Source organism: Pipistrellus kuhlii, unplaced genomic scaffold (genome assembly GCF_014108245.1).
Source record: "Pipistrellus kuhlii isolate mPipKuh1 unplaced genomic scaffold, mPipKuh1.p scaffold_m20_p_4, whole genome shotgun sequence".
NCBI lineage: Eukaryota > Metazoa > Chordata > Mammalia > Chiroptera > Vespertilionidae > Pipistrellus > Pipistrellus kuhlii.
Window position 1 is genome coordinate 22751678 of NW_023425540.1, and position 18926 is coordinate 22770603.

At 46.5% G+C, this 18926-nt stretch overlaps 1 protein-coding gene across 3 annotated transcripts in view; it reads right to left on the bottom strand.

Moving 5' to 3' along the window:
- UBE2QL1 (ubiquitin conjugating enzyme E2 Q family like 1) overlaps positions 1-18460 on the bottom strand; it is a 31354-nt gene extending 12894 nt beyond the window's left edge. For 2 of the 3 annotated variants that reach the window (XM_036410415.2, XM_045571532.1), the window contains exon 1: positions 17680-18460. In XM_036410415.2, coding sequence (XP_036266308.1) covers positions 17680-18450 — 771 coding nt within the window. In that variant the 5' untranslated portion in view covers positions 18451-18460. Of the gene's footprint in view, positions 1-16481; positions 16779-17679 lie in introns of those variants that run through there. The other variant, XM_036410417.2, reaches the window with a different exon arrangement.
- Positions 18461-18926: the final 466 nt, after the last annotated feature.

Consider the following 18926-nt stretch of genomic DNA (forward strand, 5'->3'; position numbering starts at 1 on the left):
CTGAGGAGATGGAGAGAAGTTCAGTTCCCTCAGGGATCTGGAGGCAACAGGAGTCAAGGGACCAGGCCTCAGGACAATGACGGGAAGATGTGAATTCTAAGATCAAAGTCACAAGAGGAAAAGAAATAATCTAAATTAAGATGTGTTTTTGGGGAAAAGGGTACTATTTTTGGTTGAATAGTGTTTCCTAATTTTTATATGATGATATCCTAATCTCCAGCACCTCCAAATTTGACTGTATTTGAAGATACATGTCTTTACACATATCATTAAGGAAAAATGAAGTCATTGGGGAGAGTCCTAATCTGAATTGACTGGTTGTCCTTATAAGAAGAGATCAGGACACAGACAAGCATAGGGAAGACCGTGTGAGGACAGATGACTGTCTTCAATCCAAGGAGAAATGCCTCAGAAGGAACCAACCCTGCGAACACTTTAAATTCTGGAATTCCAGCCTCCAGAACTGTGAGAAAATGAATTTCTGTTGCGTAAAGTACCAGTCTGTATAACCTTCTGATCCCAGCAGCCTTCCAATAGTAGTACAGGTAAATTCAGGCTCCAATAAGAAAAGCCACAGATGACTGATGGAAGGAAGGAGATGAGAGAGAGGGAGGGGAGAAGGGGAGAAAGGAAGGGGAGAGAGAGAAGAAATGTGGGGAAGGGAGAGAGGGAGACTGAGAGGAGAACACAGTAGCATAGAAACCTCCAATCAATATAAGACCACCAAGAAACCAAAAAGAAGATGTTTATAGACAAATTCTTTAAAAAAAAAAAACACCCTTTATGCTGAAATGACAAAATAAGTGGCAAATCCTAACATGTTGATTGGTGAGCTGGGCGCAGGGAGCAGGGACCCGAGCTCACTATCTCTTGGATTCTGAACACAAGCTTCCACCCAGGGTCCACCTCATTTATTTTCTGGAAAATAGTAACAGAACATTTTCAGGGCACATGATTTAAAACAAAAACTCATAACACCAATTCTCATATTTACTAAAATATGGTCAATAAATTCAGTGTTTAGATAAATTCAAGTCACATGGGATGCACATGGTGCCAGAGGTGAAATTATTTTGGCACTCAGTGACAACTAGACAATGCCTGACTTTTTGACCCAGTGTCATTTTGTTGCTAAAAATGTCCACTTTCTCGACACTGCAATTACAGTGCATTCAACACCCATAATTTTTCTTTGATGATTCATGACCTTGCGGTACCTGAAAGTCATCAACTCAATTTTACTCTATAACATCTGTGGAGTGCTTGCTTGATGCAAGGTCGGGGCTAGTTCCTGCAAGCCCCAAATTTTTGCCTACCCAGAGTCCCAACAAATTGCTCCTCCTCTGGGTTTGTGACAGGGGATAAAAACTCTATACTACTCTGATTTGACTAACCATTAAAAGGCACTCACACACTAATGGCTTCCTTATTAACATATTGCAGGCATCAGAAGTCCCAGTTCAAGCTGGTACAGGAAATGGGCTTGAGGATCACCCAACTGCAGGGATTTGCCTAGCACTGACCAATTCCTGTATGCAGACATTAAATATTATATTGGGACCAGCAATGACACTGTCTATGTGTCCCTAACCCCTTCCTGTGATCTCTTTGTTCTGCTTTAACTTTCCCTCCCTATAAAAACCCCTGTCTGTACAGAGATGCTAGATGGGCTTTGCAACAAGAGTCCCCCATCTTCTCAGGTCACCTGGACTTGAATAAACCTCTTTCCTTTTAACCAGCACCTGTCTCACGAGTTGGGTTTCTTGGTGGCAGGCAGTTGGACCTTGATTTCTGTTACAGGGAGTTGTTCCTCCTGTGAGGAACATCTAGCCCAGCTGGGTGCAGAGACACAGCACAGTTTCCAAGAGGAAGCACATGCCAGAGCAAGCTGAAAGCAGAGTGCTCTGGGATTGCACAGGGAGCCTGGGCAGAGGGAGGAACAGAGGCTACAAGTAGAATGTTACCTGGAGATAGATCTGGTGGGTGGGATTCCAATTGGAGGCTTGGTCTTGGGGTGCTAAAGGGGCAGCTAAAATCTCCCCACAGCAGCTCACTAAATTCTCACCAGGATACCAGGCAGAGGGACTCTTGTATCAGTTTACAGAAGAATAATTGGGGAAGAGAGGGAAAGAGCAGACCTGCTGCCAAGATCCTGAGAGCTCATCTCCCTAGTCATAGTCAGAGCACTCACTACCTTCTGCCTCCCTACTGTCCAGGGACCAGAAGGTGGAGTTAATAAGAGGAGCAGAGGGGCTAACAAGGAGTAGAAAAAAGAATGGGGCATAGTTGAGGATGGAAGAGCAGAGGGGAGGACAGGGAGAAGAGGAGAAAATGGGGGAGCAGAGAGGATGATGAAGAGCAAGAATCAGGATTAGAGGGGATGACAGGGAGAAGAGGGAAGGATGGGGAGCAGAGGTGAAGAAGGGGGAAAGAGAAGAGGATGGGGAGTAGAGGTGTGGATGTGTAGCTGAGAGGAGGATGGAGGGAAGAGGGGAGGATGGAGGGCAGAGGGGAGGATGGGGAGAAGGAAGGCTACTTCAGGCCCTGAACAGCAGAGGGAGGCAGCTGGTAGTGAGCAGGAAGGTGATAAACACATACATAGAAAAGACAAAGGTGTATTAGGTAAATCCTCTGCACAGGGGGAAAAAAAGAAAGATTTGAAAATGGGGAAAAGATTCAAGGTTCCACATTCACTGAAGTTAAATACGGGTTAAAGTGCAAGCATGATTCATGTGGTAGTCTCAGAACTGGTGTTAGGTTCCTGCAGTGATTCTCAAGCAGGAATTAAGCTGGGAGTCCTCCAGGTGTGGCCTCCCTGACACGGAGCTGCTGTGTCCTGGGTCATGAGGGGCATAAGAGGCATCCCAGAGTACCTCACAAAGTGCTTGTTATAGGGGCACTGCAGCATCTCCCATGGGCTCCCCTGTTCAGCCCCAGGACACTGGAAGTAGGTTGTGAGTTAGCAACTTGGAGAGTTATATTTTGCCAATTTTCTGGTTTCCTGTTACAACATTAAAGTATTCACTCTATGCAGACATAAATTATTGTCTGCCACTTCACTGTATCTAAGAAAACTAGAAAGGCAGTTACATTTAGAGAGTGCCTGATTCTGTGACCTCCCCCATAAGTGGCACATGAGGTTGATATTATTAATCTACCTGAGGTGAGACGTCCTCAGGGCACAGGACTGGTGGCCCTTCAGAACTCTGAATCCCTCTGACTGCACCTGCGTAAAATCCCAGAGCAGAAAACAGCTTGCACCAAAGTCAAAAGGAATCTCTATTTCCCAAACATTGTCAGAGCATTTAAAATCTGACTGGGGGTTGCCTGAGGTGGTGTGTGTGTACTTAGGGCAGTGTGCCCACAGGTGACATCAGGATAAAGGGGATCTTTCCAGGTCTGCCTGCACCAGTTCTGTCTGAGCCTCCCTATTTGCTCTCTGGCCTCATAACTGTCCCAGTCCAATTCTAACTTAGAAGGGCAGCCAGAAGTGGCCAAGAACCCTCACCCATATAACACTAAAATCAGCTACTTCTGATAGAGACCTTCAATACCTTTCAAGCAAACAAACCAATGGAATGTGTGTGCCGAAAAGGTCCATGGGGACTGACTGGGATCTTGTTTCCCATTCTTTTCCATTGATGAGATGGAAAACATAAAGTTCCAAGGAGTAGAGGCTACAGGAGAATGTGACAACTGAAACGATCTCCACCAGAACATTCGATGACAGCTATGATCTCACCACCCTGACTTCGGAATTTTTGTCTCCTGCAGGATTTTAGACCTTTTGTAGCTTCCTTGTTCCTATTGCAGAACTTAAAACCACAGTATATTGGGAAGAAAATTTACTCTGAATGGCAAGGGAATGCCAAATGTTATTGTGGCTCAATAAAACACATGAAAACCTGGGTTTACTGGCAAATGTGTGCAGTTTGTCTGCTTTTCCCAACTCTGCTTAATATTTAATTGTACAAAAATTAAAAGTTTAGAATATTCTGGAACATAAATTCAACTTTAAAATCACAACACAAATGTTAAGCCTGATTGGGTTTCGAGGGATTTCAGATCAATATCCGGCTCCTGGTCCCTGGTGGCCTGACTATAGTCCCAGGTCCATAGAGTGTGGGAGGAGGTATCAGCCACACACACGACAACATTTGTAGTCGATAGCAGCATGGGAAAATGGAGGGTGTCCTATCCTAGGCCCTCTACTGAGGAAATGCGATGCTTCTCTCCATCTATTCAAGGGGCTCTTCTCCCTTCCAGTCACTACCAAACCCTGTTCTCTCCTCAGACTTTCTCTAGGATCACTATATTATAAACTTAGCATATTGTGTATGTTCAAGGTTTTCAAGAATAAAAGTTTTAAAAGATTTACTCACCCTACCTCAGAGTGAAACCTAGGATATTCTGAAGTATTTTAAAATGCCAGCTACTGGTCAATAGTGTGACTTACTGACTTAGAAGAATACTTGAAAGTAGTGAAATGAACGAGAATGGCAGGAGATGAAAAAAAAAAGAGGAATGTGTATAGGGGACCAATAGTCACTGGAATTATGTAGAGAAAAATAACATAACATAGAAAATGTTAAGTAGCAAATAATGGATGATTTAGAGATTCATGGTTTCAAAAGGTAAGATTACCTATGAAAAATTCTTTTATCACTCACTCAAATTATACTTGACTTATAAGAACAATTATTATCACTGCATTATTCTTCTTAAGACCAAACAAATGACAAAATAGCAGTTTTTCACTGTAGGTTTAGAAGCCAAAAATGTCAGAAGCATTTCCTTGTAGCCAAGATCTTGAAACTGGCAATCAGCAGTAAACATGAATAGGCATTAGATCTAGAAATGTAGGTATAGGCTTCAATTAAATGTTTTAATTGCTTTGGTTGTCAAAAGCTTATAGTGAAGGACTAAGAAAGTATGTTGGTCGTGTCCTGTTGGCCTGTCTATAACCCACGTTCCAAAAATGTTTAAAAGTACACTTTGCTTGAGATAATAGAAAAAATGTAGCTACTTAAGCACAAAGCAACAATAGCTTAAACAATAACAGTGGTAACAAGATGTTTAGTCTCTGCCTTTGGCTTTAAAGATAACGTCACTGACACATGATCATGAGATGTTTTGCAGAATCCCGGTTCCTAAGTCCAGTTAAATCACCGACCAGTGATGAAGGCTCTAGACAAGATGATGTCAGGAACTGAATTAATCGGACTAAGGAAAACCACTGAAGCTTACATAAGAACTAACCAGTCAGCATCACCTGAGACCCTAATCCTTAACCCTCCATCTTTGCATTTGAACATCTTTGATTAAAAATCAGCAGGAGTTCAGGTTTTAAGGGATAGCTTCCTATTCTCCTGGCTTGGTGTCTTGCCGATAAACTGCTTTAATTTCTACACCACAAAACTTGGTGTCCAGTGTTTGCCTCTGCTGCACGTTGTGTGGTCGGACCCTCTTCAGTTGGGTAGCCTTCTTAACATTTCCGTCAATGTTCTGGGGGCAACTTAACTTAATGGTACAGGGTGGAAGTTTCCATCGAATTTATGGAGACCATCCACAGGAATATGGATAAGATGTATTCTGTCCTGAATGCAAGCGGAGCAAGGGCCATCTCTTACTTCCTGAATCCTGTAACATGCTCACCCAGCCCTTTGTGGCAGACACTCTCTACTCAATGGTCTCTCAGACTTGGCAACTGCATGCTGATGCTACAACATGAGACTATACAGAGGGAAGAAGATGCCCCTTGGAGATTATCTCAGCCTCTCATTCCTACTAGTGATGTCATGGACGGGTTCAATAATATTACTGGCAGGAACTCACGAAGCAGATTTGCTTGCTTGGCTGTGTCCTTCATAAGCTTCCTCCCACATTTGGGTTTTCAGTCCTGGGCCTCGGGTGTCTTTCCTGGTTGGGTGTGGACCAAGACCACATTCTGAACTCCCTGAGGGTTTTCTGGCCAGAGTCTTGGTGGGACCATCTATCACCTTTTAACAGGCCTGAAAGGGTTAAATGATAGTCACCTGCCCTTGCGCAGTCCACTGGCCCCTCAAAGGCAATAAAGTGAGGTGTTAACTAACACAGCCTGCTAGGTTCATCCTTTCCAACTAAGCCCACTCAGTTATCAAAAGGGAGATCCAGCTGGAAACTCCAAATGGTATATGGTTGAGGCGAAGTTGTGGCTTGAGAGCCTGTAATATTTCTCTTTGGATTGGGCAACTGAAATGATCTCAACCATAAGATTCGATGACAGCTAAGTAATTAGCTTGCAGGAAAGAGACACAAATAACTGTGAAAAACAACCTGAGCAATGCCGCTTAGATCTGTTTCTATTTGGTGACTATGATGCTAAAAACATTACAGGCCTAAAGCAGTAGTTATGGCAACACCCATGGATTTAGATACTGTTATAAACTCTCTTCTACATAGATGATGATAACATCCCTTCTTAGAATGATCTGCACAGCACGCTGAGAAACAATGGGGACAGTTTGTTCATGCTTCAGTGATCTCAGATGTGAATTTCAGATTTTAATATTGCTAAACTATGGGAAAATCACTGTGAATACAACAAAAACAGCATAAAAATCCTAGAGGATCAATGAGCAGTATACCGTTTCCTCTGGTTGTGAGAATGTCATTCCACCCATTTGAGTCCTAAGATGTAGAAAAAATGCTGGAGACATCTAGATAGTTGCTCGCCTTACCCTAGATGAGGGGCCCATGTCCAAGGCCCTAATTAGCTATTAAGAGAAGGGAGGCAAGCACTGTGGTACTGGAACAGCCTATCTAACTGATAATCAAGACGGGTACTAAGTGACGAAACAGGCAGGAGCATCCATAGTGTGGAGACTGAAGACGAAGAGACGGTTCACGTTCCAGGTGTGACGGAGTGGGATGGAGTATGATTGCAACGTGCTACTCAAAATGGCGTACAATTTAAAACTTACGCATTGTGCGTTCCTGGAATTTTCCATGTGATATTTTAGACTGAGGTTGACTACAATCGTGAATAAGGGTGAACTACTATAACTACATTTCCTTTGAAATCCTGTGGATTTTATCTTATGCATTTAAAAACATTATTCTGAGGAGAAGCCCACAGGTATCCAGATGCTTAGAAGCTGTGCAGGCCTCCACTTGACCTTGTGGGGGCCAGACATGGCAGGAGGGGTTTTGGGGTCTCCTGCTCCTTTCTGACTGATCTTTGAGAATAACCGACAAGAGGCCTCCTTCTCTCTTATCTATGAAAAGGCAGATGCCAGGATCCTCTTTTAAGTAAAATTACTAAAAATAAATCACCCTAATCCAATCCAGCAGTGTTCAAAGTCACCTTTTATTAGATTAGCTCTATTTATGAATTAGAATTATTTCCTTTAAGCTTTATGTAATTTCATTGGTTGAGCCTACAGTTAGAGAAATTGTCTTCTATGAGCTAAGATTTTTCCAAAATCTACATTATAAAACTGATCAAAGGCAAAACAAGCAGGTCTGTGAGGGTTGGGATGGCAGCGACCACCCTGAGCAGCTCATCTGCATTAGATTTAGGCCATTTTCAGATTGGAAACAGGTCTTTCTTTCCCCAGAGGGCCCTACAAGCAGCTCTTCCTTCCAAGGCCAGGCTGGAGGGTGTCTTTGACCCCATGGACAAGTTCTCCCTCACACATGGGCTGCAGAAGAAGCTTCCCTGAGAAACAGTCCCCTTGTCACAAAGGGAGATTAGAGAAATTATGATGATCCCAGCTGGCATGGCTCAATGGTTGAGGGTGGGACCTGTGAACCAGGAGCTCATGGTTCGATTTCTGGTCAGGGCACATGATTGCAGGTTTGATCCCTAGGAAGGAGCATACAGGAGGCAGCAAATCAATAATTCTCTCTCATCATTGATGTTTTTATCTTTCTCTCCCTCTCCCTTCTCTCTGACATCAATAAAAATCTTTTCGCTGGCTGGAACCAGAGTGAAGTGGGGTGTGTCATTAATGGTGAAAAACTTTGGCACAGATAAATCCTTGCAGCAGTTCATATTTATTTTGTAAAAGGACATCCCATTCCTGACTGGTGAAAGCAAAGTGGGTGCCCAGCTTGACACACAAAAACCACCCTAATTCATATGTATTGGTAAGGCAAAAATAATTGTTCTAATAATTATGTCCAACTTTATGTAATAGTAATAATTGCTATTATAACCATTAGAGGCCTGGTGCATGAATTTGTGCACCAATGGGGTCCCTCAGCCTGGTCTGCAGGATTGGGCCAAAACTGGCTCTCTGACATCCCCTGAGGGGTCCTGAATTGTGAGAGGGCACAGGCTAGGCTGAGTGACCCCACGGGTGCATGATTGGGGCTAGGAGGGATCCAGGGGGCTGGCAAACCAGGGAGGGACACTGGGAGGACTCCAGGGCATGTCTGGCCCATGTCACTCAGTCCTGATCCGCCAGACCCAGCAGCAAGCTAACCAACCAGTTGGAGCATCTACCCCCTAGTGGTCAGTTTATGTCAACCAAATGACCTGACACTTAGCATATTATGCTTTTATTATATAGGATGTATAATCAATTCTGATATTTGAAAATATCTAAATTTCAAGATAAAAAATGGCAAGCACCCTCTTAACAATATTTGTCTGGGATTTTTGTCCTCCAATTTCCAAGTGAATTGAATACATTGCAATTTTAAGTGTAATCTAATCCATTGTAACAGTTTTTCCTTATCTCTCTCATCAAAGAACTCTTAAAAAAATATTGAGAATGCTTGCCAAATATTGTGACAGAGAATTAGTATTCATTTTACAGAAATTATTTTTAAAGAAGTAATTTCTTCAATCTGAGTGATTTTTACCAATGTAGCCATTGTGTTAAAAAAGCATTTTTCTCGAGTTATTTTCAGAATCTTTAAAATGCCTTTCCCTTTTGTGTATCAAAGAAATAAAGCAGCAATAATTATCTTTCTCCTACAGCTTGAAAGAATTAAAACGTTCTTGCATTTCACCTAATAGGTATAATAATTTATGGTGAGTTTGGACCATTCTAGTTGTCCAACTTTGCTGATAATTTAGTACTGTGTGTTAGATTTGATGGATACATTATCTCTTTCTCTGTGGGTGCTGTGGCAAAACCAAGAACAATATCATTGCCAAACCTCCCCTAAGGGCATTGGGACCCCTGAGAACAGCCAAGCTGCACGTGCTACTTGGTGGGGTGGCTTCCACTTGTCATTCCCTTGGCTCATAGCACCAGGTGGCTCCGGCACTGGACTGCCTCGTGGTGACTCTGCTCTGCTCTTAACTAGCCATGTGCTTCAGGCATGCCTCAGTTTCCTCCTCTGTAAGATGAGAATAACAACAGCGCCCATCTCATAGGCTGGTACAAGGATTTAACCAAGTGATCCATAAAGCATTTTGCATGGGATCTGATTCACGTTCACAATCTGATGCTGCATGGTGAGAGGGGTCAAAGCTAAGGGATGGGGCGTCTGCTCAGACTAGCCATCTTGAGACGGACGTTTATTCGGCACAAAGGGCATATCAGGCATTATTTGAGGGGAAGGGGAAGTACCATTTAAATATGTAAATATTAACTACCAAGATAAGCCTAGAAATGAAAGTCTTCCAGAAAATGCAGAGGTGGTTTAGAGGAGGGATCCATTGCTCTATGGCATGAGTGGTGAGGGGCTGTTTGCAGAGGGATTTGAGTATCTCAGCAGGGTTTTGAAGAATGACCAAGGACGCCCCTGGTGTATGGGGAGAAAGTGCTTTCTGGTGGGGGCACATCTGTGAGCTAAGCAGGGGTGGAGAGAACCAGCTAGTGTGGGTATTCTATGGCTGGAAGGGGCTGGTGGCAGAGGGACCTTCGTGGGGCCACGGAATGGAAGAGTGCCCCTATGGTGGGCATCGTCAGAGACTTGGGTTCTATGCTATAAGTGTCACTATCAAGGGTATAAAAATGCCATGTCTGCATTTTAGAGGAACCAGAAAGGTGGCAGCAGGGAGCGTGGGAAGGGGCAGAGTGACTGGATAGGGGCAGTGCAGAAATCCAAGCAGCAGGTCACAAGTATCCACTGAGTCAGAGTAAAGGGTGGGCAGGAAAAGCTGGGCTTGACAAACATGGAAGGAAGCACCCGTTAATCCTCTCCCTGACCACATCTAGGCCTGCCGGGGGGGAAACAACCTTTTTTGGTTCTCAGGCCCTATCCTCCTCTTTTAGTTCTTTGCCACATGATTGGTCTCAGATCTGCTTTGTCCCCTGACTTTCTCAATCGTTGGTCCTCCTGCTCATCTCAGCTTGCTTTCTCCTGGCAATTTACCCAGCCAGGGAGATGGCCAAAAGGAGGATGAAATAACACACAGAATGGGGAAGGGTCACCCTGGAATGCCACTTATGTGGATATAGTACCCAAGTCATGGCAGACCCTCAGCAAATGGGTGCGGAATGAATGAATGAAATGTGTGACAATGAGGAAAAAACAAACAAACCTTATCTTAGTTTGCTGATTTTCTGGTAGGAAAATGTAGACATTATTAGAAACATTTCTGCTATTATGAGAGCTTCACGTATTTTGAGAAATGCCTGCTCTTCCCATTTATTAGCATGAAGCAATGTTGAGAAAATAGGCTAGCCCTCAATGGTAGAGTCAAGTCCCACCCACCTGTCAGTAGAGGTTTCCCTCTGGGAGAGTCATACGGAAGTTTGAAGATGCTGCTGACCCCAGGTTCCCACCTTTCCCAAAGCCCCCGTGTTCACACACCCACATATATTCAACGAATGGGCACTTACCCGAATACCGAGCAAACTGTAACTGTGAAGCTGCCTGCTGTGTCAAAGACATATGAATGGGTTTGTGTTATTCCCACGGGGTAGTCAGTTCTCCGTGTCAGGCACTTTACGTGAGTCTATTCACCCCTGTGTGCCTAGCAAGTGCCTGACATATGGCAGGCACCCCATTCCTTGCCATGTGAATGAGCTGACTATCCATAGTTCTGGGTGGTCTGTACTCCAGTCTTCCCAACTGTGTCTAACGAAGAGCCAGTGATCTGTCTTGAACACATGTCCTTTTGCAGGGTTCGCACCTGTTTTGATCTATGCATACTGTCCAGGGAGGAAGGACTTGGTTTTATGATGGCAGGACTTCAAGGGGGCTCCATCAGGGTTGACAGAGGACAGCGAGTCTAATTAAGGTGGAGAGGGGAAGGTAGGGGTGTTGATTATACCCACCACCACCTGAGGCTCCCTGCCACGGCTGCTGTGGGAGGCCACATCCCAGATGGTGGAACTGGAAATGATGAAGAATTACTGGTCCAGTGTGGCTTTTTCCATCCTGGTCTCCCCATAGAATCACAGAGGAGCTTTTCCAACAAGCCTCTCCCAGGCCTGATCCTAGATCCAGGAGTCTGACTCTCTGAGAGTAGGGCCCAGGCATTGGGATGATAAACACTCCCCAGGGCACCTGGTTTAGCACCAGGCGAAAACCACTGACTGAGGGGAAAGGAGTTACGCCTGTCACCCATCCTCCTTCTCCCTACCTTATCATCACAGCAGAAAACTAGGCCTCAGTTTTGAAATATGGCTCAAAGAGACCACTGTTAGTGGCTGCTTTAATAAATAAATAAAATCAGCCATCCCCAAATGATATCTGAGGCTGCCTTTCTGAACCCACTCATACCTGTTCCTGGGGCTGAGAAGGAACACAATGGGTTGTGGCTCTCAGACTTTAAATTGAATTTTAACTCTGTTCATAGTGGCACTTTCCATGAAACAAACAAACACAATCAAAAACTGTGCTGTTCCTTAAAAACAAAACAACACAAAAACAAAAACCTCCCACACCCCTAATATAAATCAGAAGAGCAAACAGAAATGCATTTTTACATTCTCTTCTGGCAAGTTTAGATTCTCAGAAGTCGGCAACTCAGGGCAAAGCCAGGCCCTGCTATTAGTAACTGTCCCACCAGCCTGGGGAGGAGCAGCACCAGAGAGCAGAGCTGCTGGCCGCAAGGTTGGCGTGGGACTATTTTAGGATGCAGAGTCCTGTCTGTGTCCTCCTGCCTGTCCTACTTGATAGCAGAACAAGCTATTTTTTCTTCCGAACAGCCAAGCACTGGATACCTCAAGCTGCAGTCATCATGGTGGGTAAATCTCTCCACTACCTCCTCATGGCACAGAACCACACAGTGACTCACAGAAGCCCCTCATGTCCACTCAGAGTGAACACATGTGTCACTCACCTGGGATTATCCCCGTTTGTGCTCTAGGTTCTCCAACTGCCTCTAAAGGGGAATCCATCTGTCTGTTCCAAGCTGCACTCCAGGTTGGACTCCTGACCTTCCTCAGTGTGGCCCTGTGTCCACATGACTGCCTTCATTGTCATTACTCTGCAAACCAGCACAGCCTCTAAAGCAGAGGTGGAGAACATTCAGGCCACGAAATCATTTAATCTGGCCCTGCCAAGGCATTAGGGGTGAGTTAATGAAATGTTTGACCAAATACAGCAGGCTAATTTTTAAGCTGATAATGATGTTATAAATATCCAAATGGCCCTTGGCAGAAAAAAGGTTCCCACTCCTGCTCTAGAGAAACAAGGGATTCAGCTGGTTAAGGAGTTCCTGTTTGGGCTCTTTAGGGGCTGCATTGGGTCCTAACAAAACTCATGTTTGGAGTCCTATCTAGAACGTGACTGAATATAGAGGCAATCAAGTTAAACATATTGATGAGAGTAGGTCCTAATCAACATGATCAGGGTCCTTATGAGAAGAGATTAGAATAGGAGGAAGAAGATGTGAAGAGATACAAGGAGAAGATGGTCCTACACGCCAAGAAGAGGCCTGGAGATTCTCTCTCACACCCTGGGAAGAAACCAGCCTGCAGGCACCTTGAGCTCAGACTTTTGCCCTCCAGAAATGTGACACAGTAAGTTTCTTTTGGTGAAGGACCCCTCTCTGTGGAATTTTGTTACAGCAGCCCTAGGAAACTAATACAGGGTTTTCACACATACGTCAATTATAACAGTTTAGAAGCCAAAGCGCTGTTCATCTTCATCATATTTTCTGATAAGACCTGGAGATGTTGCAGTCACAAGGAAAATTCTGTTTCTAGGCCTCGTACATTGGAAGAAGTCTTGAAGGTGGTTGTGTGTGTGCGTGAAGATGGCTGTGTGCACGCACGCACGATTCCCAGCGACACCCATAGTACAGGTCCCTTTAAGGCCTACATCAGTGATACATATTATGACAAAGTGATCTGCAGAGCCCTTTACCTCCTCCTCCTCACACTCTGGCAAGTGGCCACAACTGCCAGTTTACTTTACTCAAAAGCCTCAGGAACTGGTGGTCTCAGGCAAACATAACTATCCTGGCACCACTTGCCATTTTTTTTTTTTTTTAAATAAATTCAAACACTGAGTTCTGAGGATGTTTCAGTCCTGTTGTTCTCAGTCTTCTGCTGACAGCTGGCTGCACATCTGTTTTCTGTGGACCAAAAGGCTCATCCTACAGGTCACAATTCAGAGGCTGCCTGGAGAGTGCCAGGTGGGTGGGCTTGACTCCGTCATACCCGAAGCTTTTGCTGGTGTGGGTTGATGTTCATGGTCTTGCCACTCATTGTTGGTTTTAGAACATGAGGGTGTATTAATGTTACCTGACTGCACGGAGCAGCGGTTTCCTCACCTGCACGCTGACCATCGAAACAGTAGAACCAAGTGAGGTGAAACAGCCTAATTGCTTACTTAGCTGGTCCAGAAGCAGGCCGAGAGCATGCAGCACATGTTAGTGGCTGCCGCTATTATCCTGATCAATATCTTCTTCATGGCAAGTCCAGTGCTGTGGTTGGCTCTGAGGGAATAGAGGACTGAGGAATCTGTCTTCAAGTGCCATCTGGTCCCCTGCCCCTGACCATAGCTAGCTAAATTAAAAAGGGGACACTGAGGATTTGAGCAGATGTGAAAACAGAATTCTAAGTTAGTGTTCCTCAAGTGGCTTTTGCGAAACCTTATGCTCACATAACTGCAAGAAGAAGGTCTCTGTCCAGTCCTCCAATTACCTCAGACTTCACACCTGGAGGACAAGCCGGTGAGCTCCGGGGCACTTCCGGGCAAGACCCTTCAATGTCAGGTTCCGAGAGTTTGTCCATTGTCGTTTCTACCTTTGGTTGCATCTGACTTTGGCTTCAAGACCAACTTCTTACAGCTTTGAACACTGAAAATCATGTATAGGAGCTGTGGACTGTCTTCTTTGGATTCAATAAGTGGTAAAGGGTATAAATAATTGTCTAAAGTTTGAACACTGTCAGCAGTTCATTTAAAAAATACAGGGCTTTTCATGCAATTATAGAAAAGCAAGAGTTACCTAAAATGTTTCTATTAGTCAAAAGAGGCTTCGTGCTGGACAGCAGACAAATAGGCCTGCAAGTATGTCACTTCCTCCACACAGAATACAGCACACAAGAAATTCATGCTGATGTTATTGAAAGCAGCCGCAACCCATACAGCAGCACGCCAGAAATTTTGATAACATGAGCAAAAGAGTCAGGTGAAATGACTGAATTGATCATATCGTGTGTTAAACTCCAACTTTTATTTTGTCCACAAAAAGGTTACGTTGATCTTTTCATATTACCAATGAAACCTTTAATATTGTTTTACAATTTCTCTAAAGGCATGAGACAAAATTGACTTTGATGTATCCTAAATTCAGAAAGGTAAGCTGAGCAATTGGGAAAGAGAAAAAGGAGACTTTTCTGACTTTGTCACTTAAGAAAAAAATGAACCCTGAAAAGATAGGCCAACAGATGGAGGAATGTACTAGAATGAGTGATTCGTTCTTTTAAAGTAATTACTGGTTTGGTAGCAGTCCTGGTTCTCTTGGAATGTCTAATCAGGCATTTCCCCCAAAGCCTATTACCTTTTACTATGGAAATAATTTGGTAGCTATGGCGCTGCAATGAGCAACCTGTAGACAGGGAATTCAAAAAGGTATGAAAGGCACAGTAATGCTCAGGTTCCCGAAACACTTTCGTGCACAGAATCCTGAAATATTAATAACTTCATTTCTCCCGTTCTTATATTGCACTTCAAATAGTGTATGTATATTCTACCTTCTACTATTGTAGATATTGACTATCCAAAGTCTTTTGGATATTGAAGTCAGCATGGAAAAAGCAAAGAAACTGATTGGAATTTTAATAACTTTGCTGAGTTCTCACCTTCATTTCAGATATTGAATGCACTAGAATACGTAGGTAATATAACACAATATTCTAGGTCAGTGGTCAGCAAACTCATTAATCAACAGAGCCAAATATCAACAGTACAACAATTGAAATTTCTTTTGAGAGCCAAATTTTTAAACTTAAACTTCTTCTAAGGCCACTTCTTCAAAATAGACTTGCCCAGGCCATGGTATTTTGTGGAAGAGCCACACTCAAGGGGCCAAAGAGCCGCATGTGGCTCATGAGCCGCAGTTTGCCGACCACAGTTCTAGGTGAAGGACCCTGAGTTCAATTAGGTAAGATCTTTGAAATTGATACATAAAATATTATTGATAACTATACTGAGGTCTCTGACTTGCAAATTGTATGCAAGACTTTCAATTTTGATTACAACAAAAAGGGTGTGCCTACTTTAAAAGAAGTATATGGGCACCAACAGAACTATTATTCATAGCATTAACATAAACGTGGAAAGCACTTAACTAAGACACGGTTCTTTTAAAAAAGATTTCCTTAGTTTTTACTTGAGATCTCTACTTTCCTGCATCTTTTAAAATGTGAGCTGTAGTCCAGGTGACCTCTACGCTGTCTCCAAATCTAACATGTGATTCTGTGATTCTATAAAACAAAATGATATTCCTTTCCCCCTGATCCCCAAAGTCATCTTCACTGTTAAAAATTTTTTAAAAAAGGTAAGAGACTGCTCCAGAGAGTTCTGATTACCAATAAAATAACAAAGGCATTTCTACAAAATATTCTCCCACATAATTTGTATAACTTCTATTTGAAAAATAAACTGAGACCCCCCCCCTCCCTCCAAGCAACCCCTGGGGCTTGGCTCAAGTCATAGGCACCTTACATCAGAGCCAGCATTGGTTCAGAATGAACCTCTGACGTTACCGTGTTAAATTCCACTCACGTGGAGATGTCTTTCCAGACCTGCCACTTCCATCCTATTCCTAACTCAAGAAGTAAGTGGCACCTAAGCCCCAGAAAAGATGCACTTGGTAACCACAGACCTCAGTCAAGAATTAAGTGCCCTTCTCCACTAGAGTTAGGATGCTATTTGCTTGCGTATCCCGGGGGCTCTGGCTCTAGTGAAATTGGCAGAACAAGCATTATTTGATTAGTGTGAAAGATCCTGCAGTGAAAGACACAGAGGCAGGTGACAGGAGACTGATCGATTCTGACACACTGGCTGTAAAAAGACCACACAGAGGTCATTCGAGTCTTCTAAACACAACAATTATTCTTCATAAATCTAGAAGAAGCCCATGTTAAAATATGATTTTATTAAGTAACGTTTAATACTGATTCAGGAAAACATCAACCAACTTGAATATGACGAAGAGCACCTAACATGGGAAGATAAAACCCTCCTGCACCTGCCTGTAGCCAGGTAGGAACATGCATCAGGAGAGTCTTTCATTCTCTGCTCTCAAGTCCTCTGGGGTTTCTTTTCGGTAAAGCTGCCATCTGGTGCAATGGGTGAGAAGACTCAGGCATCAAACTTGTCCCTTATTTCAATATTTAGGGAAAAATCTTTAGCCCTGATGAAAGATTTAACTACTGAGGAAACCAAAGAAACAGGTCTGAGAAGCCAAGGCCTTGAACCTCTCTCTACCTGAGAGGTGAAGGTCCTCGAAGGGACAGGTGCCAGGCATTTCCTTGTTACTTACAGACACTCACACCACACTTCTGCCTCTCCCGTGAAATTGCTTAAGAGCAAAACTTTCAGCTTTATGCTAGCTGCTGCTCAGGAAAAGCAAGCAGAGCCAGGGGGCAGGTTCAGCAGAGGGCACCTGGGCCTCTGGCAGAGCGTCCCACCACAGAGCCCCACCTGCAGGGCACCCACCTGAGAAGTTGGGGAGGAAACCCTCTGTGAGTGTGGGGAGGATAGGGGTGGGGGGTGGTAAACTAGGTTGGACATCTGGATCCTGCGTTACACATAAAGTTTCACCTTTAAGGACATTATGGGGACAGGAGAGGGAGGAGAGAGGAGAGTGGGGGAGACTATGGCTGGCGAGGAGAAAAGGCAGAGAGGGAGGCGGTGATGGGGGAGGGGGTGGAGGACTGGAAAGAGAGGAGTAGATGGAGGAGTGGGGAAGAGGATGAAGGACGGAGGACAGAGGGGTAGACCTGAGGGACACCGGAGGAAGGAGGTAAGAGGGAGAGGAGAAAAAGGAGAAGGCAGGAAGCCAGAAAGTAGGAGAGTGCATTCTGGAGAGACAAGAAGTGAGGAGACCGGCTGCGGAGACAGGGTGTGGGGGGGGGATCAGGAGGACGGGATGGAGAAGTAGGGAAGGATGATACGCATGGGGAAAGAAGTGGAGGCTCCAGGAAGTCTCCGGGAGTCTCTCGGTTGGAGGCCCGCTCCCCATCACGGTCCAGTCCCACAGCGAGATGGCAGAAGGGTGCCAGCTCCCTGGGTAGGACCGCGGGCCGCGCGCCCCTGCCTTTCCCGGCTTACCTGGCCCTTGACCAGGCTGGCAGCGAACTGGCGCATGACGGCCTCCACCGTGTAGGCGCTGGACCAGCCGCGCGGCGTGAGCAGCTCCATGCAGATGGCGCCGCCGTCCAGCACGTAGCCGTTCTCCAGGCGCGGGCTGAGCACCCGCATGAAGGGTGGCGAGAAGGGGAAGTTGTCGGGGAAGGTGAGGTTGAGCAGGATGAACTCGGTGTTGGTCTCCTTCATGTCCTGCCACAGCACCGAGTCCTTGTCCACCTGGTGCAGCTTCACGTTCCAGTCGAACAGGCTCTCGTCCACCAGCTCCACGGAGATGAAGCGGTCGCTGAGGCGCGCGATGTCCTGCAGCTCCTTCATGAGCCGCCGGCTGCGCACCTGCGTGCAGTGCTGCTGGCGCGCCGCGGGCATCAGGCTGCCGCCCGCCGCCGCCGCCCCCGCCGGGCCCGGCCCCGCCCTGGCGCCGGTCGCCGGCTCCCGGGGCCCCCCAGCGCCAGCCGCCCCCGCCGCCCCGGCCGCCGGCTGCGGCGGCTTGTCGCGCGGGGCCAGCTCCGGCGCGCGCTTACCCTTGCCCTTGCCCGGCCCGGGGCTGGCGTCGCCCGAGCCCCCGGGGGGGTGCTGCTGCTTGTGGCCGCTGCTCTTGCCGCCGCCCTTGCCCCGCAGAGACGCGCTCTGCTGGCCGCCGCCGCCGCCGCGGTGGTTGTGGTGGTGCTTGGGGTCCTCGGTGTCCCGGTTGTGCAGGCGGATGAGCCCGATCTTGCGGAGCAGCGTGGCCATCTTAGGCTCGGCGCCGGCTGGAGGCTTTCCTCGGCTCCTGCTGCCGGAGCCCGAGGGCCGGGGCTCGGGGCGCGGCGCGGGCCACTCCGGGCACCGGCTGCCGTGGCGCAGCGGAGCGGGCAGCAGCGGGCTGGCTCTCCGGCCGCCGGATCGCCGCTGTCATAGAACGGGGCCCGCTCTGGCTCGGGCTCCGGCCGCCCGGGGAGCGGAGGGAGGAGCAGGCGCGGCGGAGCTGGCGGTCCCCGGGCTGGTCCCTGGGCGCAGACCCCCGGAGCCCGGGTCCGTGGTCCTTTGTGCGTGGCCGCAGCCGGGCTGGCCTGAGGTCGGGGCTCCGCGCCGGGGCGCGCGCAGAGTGGCTCGCGGCGCCCCGGAGGCAGCGAGGGGGCAGCGGGCTGGCGTCCTGGGCGCCCGCCTGGCTGTGCCGCGCTGGCGGCTACCGCGGGGCCCCGGCCGCTGCCGCTCGCGTCGCCGCCGCC